The 5,681-nt window shown below is 38.6% G+C and overlaps 1 protein-coding gene across 1 annotated transcript in view; it reads left to right on the top strand.

The window, feature by feature from the left end:
• The first annotated feature begins 4,028 nt into the window (after window positions 1–4,028).
• LOC103476823 (receptor tyrosine-protein kinase erbB-4) overlaps window positions 4,029–5,681 on the top strand; it is a 112,467-nt gene continuing 110,814 nt past the window's right edge. The window contains exon 1 of the mRNA XM_017302062.1: window positions 4,029–4,236. Within this exon, the coding sequence (XP_017157551.1) occupies window positions 4,044–4,236 (193 nt within the window). The 5' untranslated portion in view covers window positions 4,029–4,043. The remainder of the gene's footprint in view (window positions 4,237–5,681) is intronic.

The following is a 5,681-nucleotide window of genomic DNA, read 5'->3' as shown; positions in this document are numbered from 1 at the left end:
AGTGATGAAACAGCAGGACTTTCGACCAATGAAGGCACTTCAAGACGATTCTCCAGAGGGAGCAAAAAATACCTTTTATATGCACTTTGTTTTCAGAGGCTGAATCACAAGATGGAATTAGTTGCAGTGAGTTCTGCAAACAAATGAAACTTGTGAAACATATATGACAGAAGATGAGTTTACCAAAGGGTTTATGACAGGCCCCACAATGGAAATCATTTTCCCAATAAGTATGCTAATCAAAAGCTCCTCTGAAATGGATTCTACTGCTCTTTTATTATGTYGCTCTTTCTCTTTCCCAATGATTGACACATTGTAATCTTGCTAATAAGCACCTCCGCTGAATGTTTCCTTCCTATTGTGTTTGTATTTCAATAGGCCAACTTGGCAGGTGTGCGCTGGTGTTTGCTTGGCACTCAACATGGAAGCTAATCTCAGCTACCTGCTATTATCCCAGAATATAGGCCCCCCCACTTGCTGTCAGTCTCCAATAATGTACCCCAGGGGTCAGCAGCCAATCAAACCCCACATTACTCATTCACTCYTTCCCTCCCAACCAATCATCGACATCATTACTGGCTTGTCTCTGGTCATTAAGAGGAGTCTTGAGGACCTTTTTTCCCTTCCTTCCCTGTCATAGGATGTTTGAAATTCACCTAAAATAGGACTTGAATGGTCATTAAGGACTGACTTGACTTTATGTCCTCTGGAGAATGAATATATCCATCGGTTATTGCCAGACTGTGGAGACGAGGGCTGAAGAGGAGATCCCCAGACCACAGTTCCCTCCTCCAAGTCATCTGGGTCTTAAGATATCTGTGACATTAAATCTTTCATGTGAGTCCAGGAATTACCCCGAGGCCTCTTTCTAGTGACTCTTGTCAAACCTCCTCCCTAGGAAGGCATCCAAACGGGATTTCTACCAGACACCCAAACCACTTCACCTGACACTGCCCCAAGCCACTCCAAAGCACACGACATAGGGGTCACAGCTTAAGCAGAGATATCCAGAGGCAAGCTACCCCCACTAATTAATCTTGAGGGATTTTGAGTTGTTTCTAAACCAGGTGTGACATTTAATCTTTCTAGTGGGTCCCCAATTTCTCCCAAGGTCTCCTAACGCAGGATTATCTATAAAACATCCCCCTAAGGAGGCAACCAGGAAAGTGTCCTTACGAGTGCCCAAAACACTTCCACTGATTCTACTCCTTACTTTTCTCCCAGACGTGTTTAAGGCATAACACCTGAAGCAGCTTGAACTGAGTTTATCCTCTCAGTAGCTCTGGTCCCTACTGGACATACTGAAGGTATTCTTAACCAGATGACTAAAAAACTTMCAACTCCACATCCAGCTGCTTCCATAAACAAATGACAAAGGAATTGACTTGCGTCAAGATACCTTTAAAGTAGAGTAAGCCTCCTTAAGAAGAGGGAGCTAATTTGAGATCTAACTATGCTTCTCTCAGCCATTAACTAAAGTACAAGAAAAAAAAGAAAGAGCTCAATAAGTAAATCAAAAGCTTCTTGACCTTGAAAGACCAGTGCAGATCTCAGTTCATCCATATGAATAAGAACAAGAACTCCTGAAATCTTTACTTGGATTATCAGCTCATGCTGAACAGAAACRATTCACTCTAGATGACCACAYGATGAGACCAGAATGACCACTTGAACCAAGAAGCAGGAATGCATTCCAGAGTCCTGGAGAACAGAACTTGTAATGATTCAGTTAGTGGTGGCGTCTCTAGAAAATAAAATTTTTTACTTTGAATACATTGCGACAATACAACCCAACTTCTCACAATAGTTTTATATGGATGAAATGACATCTCTCTGGGGACCTGATTGGGCTAAATTAACCAAAAACACACAGAAATTTGCATCCTCACACCTTCTTCTGAAGGGAATCACCTAAATCTTCTCCAAGTCAAGGAAACACATCAGGACCACTGAAGAAACCTTCAAAAGATCTTGATGTTTCTTTGCATGGTGAAAAGTGTCTATTTCAGCTACATCTTTCAGTATTTTTTGCAAGTAAATTTATCAAACATTTTAATTCACATTCCCTCATGTGGATGTTCAGTACACTCTTAAAAAGTGTTTTTGTCTTTAGTTCATTTTATGGACTTATTTACATTAATCTCACTTAATTCAGTTGGTATTGTGATGACAAATTACTTGTTTGTGTTCAATTAACTTAAAAGTTACAAATCTAACTAATTTAAATTAATGTAATTAACTTAAAGGAACATTTTACTTTGACTTTACTTGAAACAACTGAGTTCAATGCCAGTTTTGTGGCCTACATCTGACCAACTCCAAGATGAAAAGAAAATATAAAAAACTCACTTGGCGATTAATAAAAATGAAGAAATGGTTGAGAAAACAGACGTAAAAGGTGCTTTTAGAGTCACGGTTGTATTGTACCGTTTGCTTCAATGTGTTTATGATCCATTTACCAGCTAATGTCAAAGAGTGAAAAAAATTCAGGCTGCTTTTTGAGCAATTTCAGTGCTTGTTTCTTGGACAGGGTAGCTAATTCTGGCTGCTTTTATGTTGTATATGAATATTGAAAGAGCTTCAAGTCAAAMGTCAAAATTCTGTGCACAGTTGACCAATAAGTTGCTGCTTTTTTTTTTTTTTTTACATTTATTCGTTGCGTTTATTTAGTGGTGACCCAAGGTTGAGTACTACCACTCTTCTTGAGAATTCAAATGAGGATATCTTAAAAAATCCAAAGCGCTCGCTCATTTTTCTCCCGGTCCTTCAGGCTGACTCTGCAGCTGAATTAATTTGCCTCATCAAGTCCAAAATACAGAGATAATCAGCTTGATTTTTATAGTGACTTCTGAGAAGGTCAGCTGCTACACGAAGAGGCAGATGGTCGAGGTCTTCCAATCTGTTAAGACCGATTACTTCAACTTGAATTAAAGCCAAATAATTTTCCTGTTTTGTTTTTTTTTTTCTTTTGCTCAACATGAATAAAATAAAAGCTAATAAGTAAACCACACGGACTTTTAATTTGAAGTAGATGTTTTCAGTAGTTATTAGAGATTCTCTTTAAAAACAACAGAGGAACTCAGGCTGTGGAAGTTTAAACAGGCAGTGACTGAGGTGACATTTCTATCATTTTTCTCTCAACATCCAAATATTTCATAAGCTTGACATTTTAAAATGCAAATTTGCAGACAGGAAATGAAAGGAATGCAGAGGCACCTCACAGGTAATGAATCAGAAAGCTGCAGCCAAAACTTAGTTAAAAGTGAGAAGTTCTCTGTGTTGAGCATTGTTTAAAAAACTTGAGCATCGTTSACTTTTACGTATTTTGCATCTAAACAGGCAAACRTTTCAACTTTCTTTGAAAATCTTTCACAGCTTTGATGGGAGTTTATGACGTGATTCTTTTTGCAGAGTTTTTTAGAGTCAGGTCAGGAGCTAATTTTTAATTTAGCACTTAAGCATTTTTGCTAACTTTGAAAACACTTAGCTTCCCCCTAATTTATTTTTCTGGATTGATTCTAAAGTGCTTATTTAATTTGCTGCTTTGTAAACTTTCAGTCCAAGTTGAAGTCAACTGCTAAGAATAATTCAGATAGTTAGATGCTCTTCTTTTGAAGTAGGTAAAAGCTATAATTGTTCCATTTCCTCTTCCTACATTCTTCTTTTTGTTTTTTCAATAACTTTATTGAACAAATGGCTGGCAAACGACAAGTAAACGAATGAGGAAGAATAAACTCACATTAACAAACAATAAGGGGTGTTAAAGAAAAAATCACATACAGGAATTGTTTTAACATGGTTGAATTTAGTGCTTTAGCAATTAGCACTTAGCATTAGCGTCCTCTAAACACCATGTTGGTATAGCGTTTTGGCATTAGCAGAACTGATGTTTATGATTAGTCCTTTGGGTTAGCATAGCTAGCGTTGTAGCATGTTGACCTTCTTGTCACTTGAAGCTTTCTCCGCTCTGCTTTTACAGGTTTCTGTTCTTTCCATTTAGGTTATCTTCATGTTTAATTCCTTTATATGTTCTTTCCTTTTCCATGCAGTCCATAAGAGAAGTGACAGGCTACGTGTTGGTGGCGCTGAATCAGTTTGAGTACCTGCCACTGGAGAACCTGCGGATCATCCGAGGCACCAAGCTGTACGAGGGCCGCTACGCTCTGGCCATCTTCCTCAACTACAGGCGGGAYGGCTTCTACGGCCTGAGGCAGCTAGGTCTACGCAACCTGACGGGTAAGACGGGCCGCGGTCCGACTGCACAGAAACATCTGGAAGAGAGTGTGAAATCAGTAGCTGCAAGGTGTAAAGAAAYAGAGATGTTAGTGTTTCCATTCTTCATTCCCAGTTCCATTGTCCTTCATTCCTCTGTCACGTCTTTCCGTTCTCTCTTCATTCTGCTCTGACTTCTTTTCCTCACATCTTTTCTTCCTTCTGTCTAAACATGCTCTCCTTCCTTCCTCCTCTCTGCATCCTGTTTTCTCCTCCGCATAGTCATTCCTTCCTTCATTCCCTTCATCCTTTCAGCTTTGTATTCCAGTATCCTCGCTTTCTTTTCTCCTTTGTCTCTTTCTTAAATCCATCCCTCCTTGCCTCCCTCGTCTCTCGGATCTGGTGAAGCCTGTGCAGAAAGTGTGTGTTTGAAATCCTCTCTAAGGTGAGAACTAGAAAAAAAAATTTAAAAATGGAAACTTCTCCAAARCCTGAGCGGCCGAACGAATCAAATGGTTTGATGGATWATCAAATGGATTGTCTTTGCGATAAATCAGAGGTAGTAAATGTAATATTTAGCCATTTAAACTCCCCCTCACAATGAATTATGGKCTCTTTTTTAATTTATGCTTCCAACACATTTTCTGCTCTAAAAAAATGSCGGTTTGAATTCTTTTTTTTTTCTTTTTTTTTTCCCCTCCCACACACACACAAGCAGATTTATTGCAGCTTTAAAAGATGGAAGTCACAGAAGTGGAACTTTGTAAATAAGCTGCTGAATTAGGAATGTTGGGCTCAATAATGAGATTTTCCCCACCAACTTGATTTTTTTTTTCATCTGTCAGAAGAAAAAAGGCTTTGGAGGCAGGTTGCATCGATGTTTTACATAACAGCTGCTGTGTTGGGCTTTGTTTGGGCCATGCGGGAGCGCGACGCTAAACAGCAGCCATTTGTTAAAGGAAAATTTAACGGTGGTTATGTCTGAAACGGGAAGCTGCCTCATGGTAGATCCTTCAAAGTAATTGCCCTGCTTCGCCGTCTTCCTGTCTTCACCTCGTACGTTTAGAAGAGTTTGATGTTCTCCTCGGTTCAGTTCAGACAAAGCAGCAAAAGTTGATTAATACTGCATTTTATATGATTTGCACTGTAAGAAACAGCTGCAGAATTACACACAGATCAGCACTTAGAAACACTAACATGTCAATTTAACTGGACATAAAATTAACTGATGAATTAATTAGTTTAACCCCTTAATTGCCATGACGACACTAGTGTTTTTATGGACCTATTGACTTCCAYGTAAGTGTTTTGACGTCACAGTTAAATGGTTATCTGAAAATTCAATGATTAAATGTGTGTCAAACCAGAGTTTTAAACCTTATGCATTGTATGTTTGTATACACATTTTATTATAATATAATATCCATCAGATGTTTATTTATTCTGTGATTATTAACTATATTTCTGTA

Source organism: Poecilia reticulata, linkage group LG2 (genome assembly GCF_000633615.1).
Source record: "Poecilia reticulata strain Guanapo linkage group LG2, Guppy_female_1.0+MT, whole genome shotgun sequence".
Classification (NCBI taxonomy): domain Eukaryota; kingdom Metazoa; phylum Chordata; class Actinopteri; order Cyprinodontiformes; family Poeciliidae; genus Poecilia; species Poecilia reticulata.
This window is presented reverse-complemented; position numbering and strand designations above follow the sequence as displayed.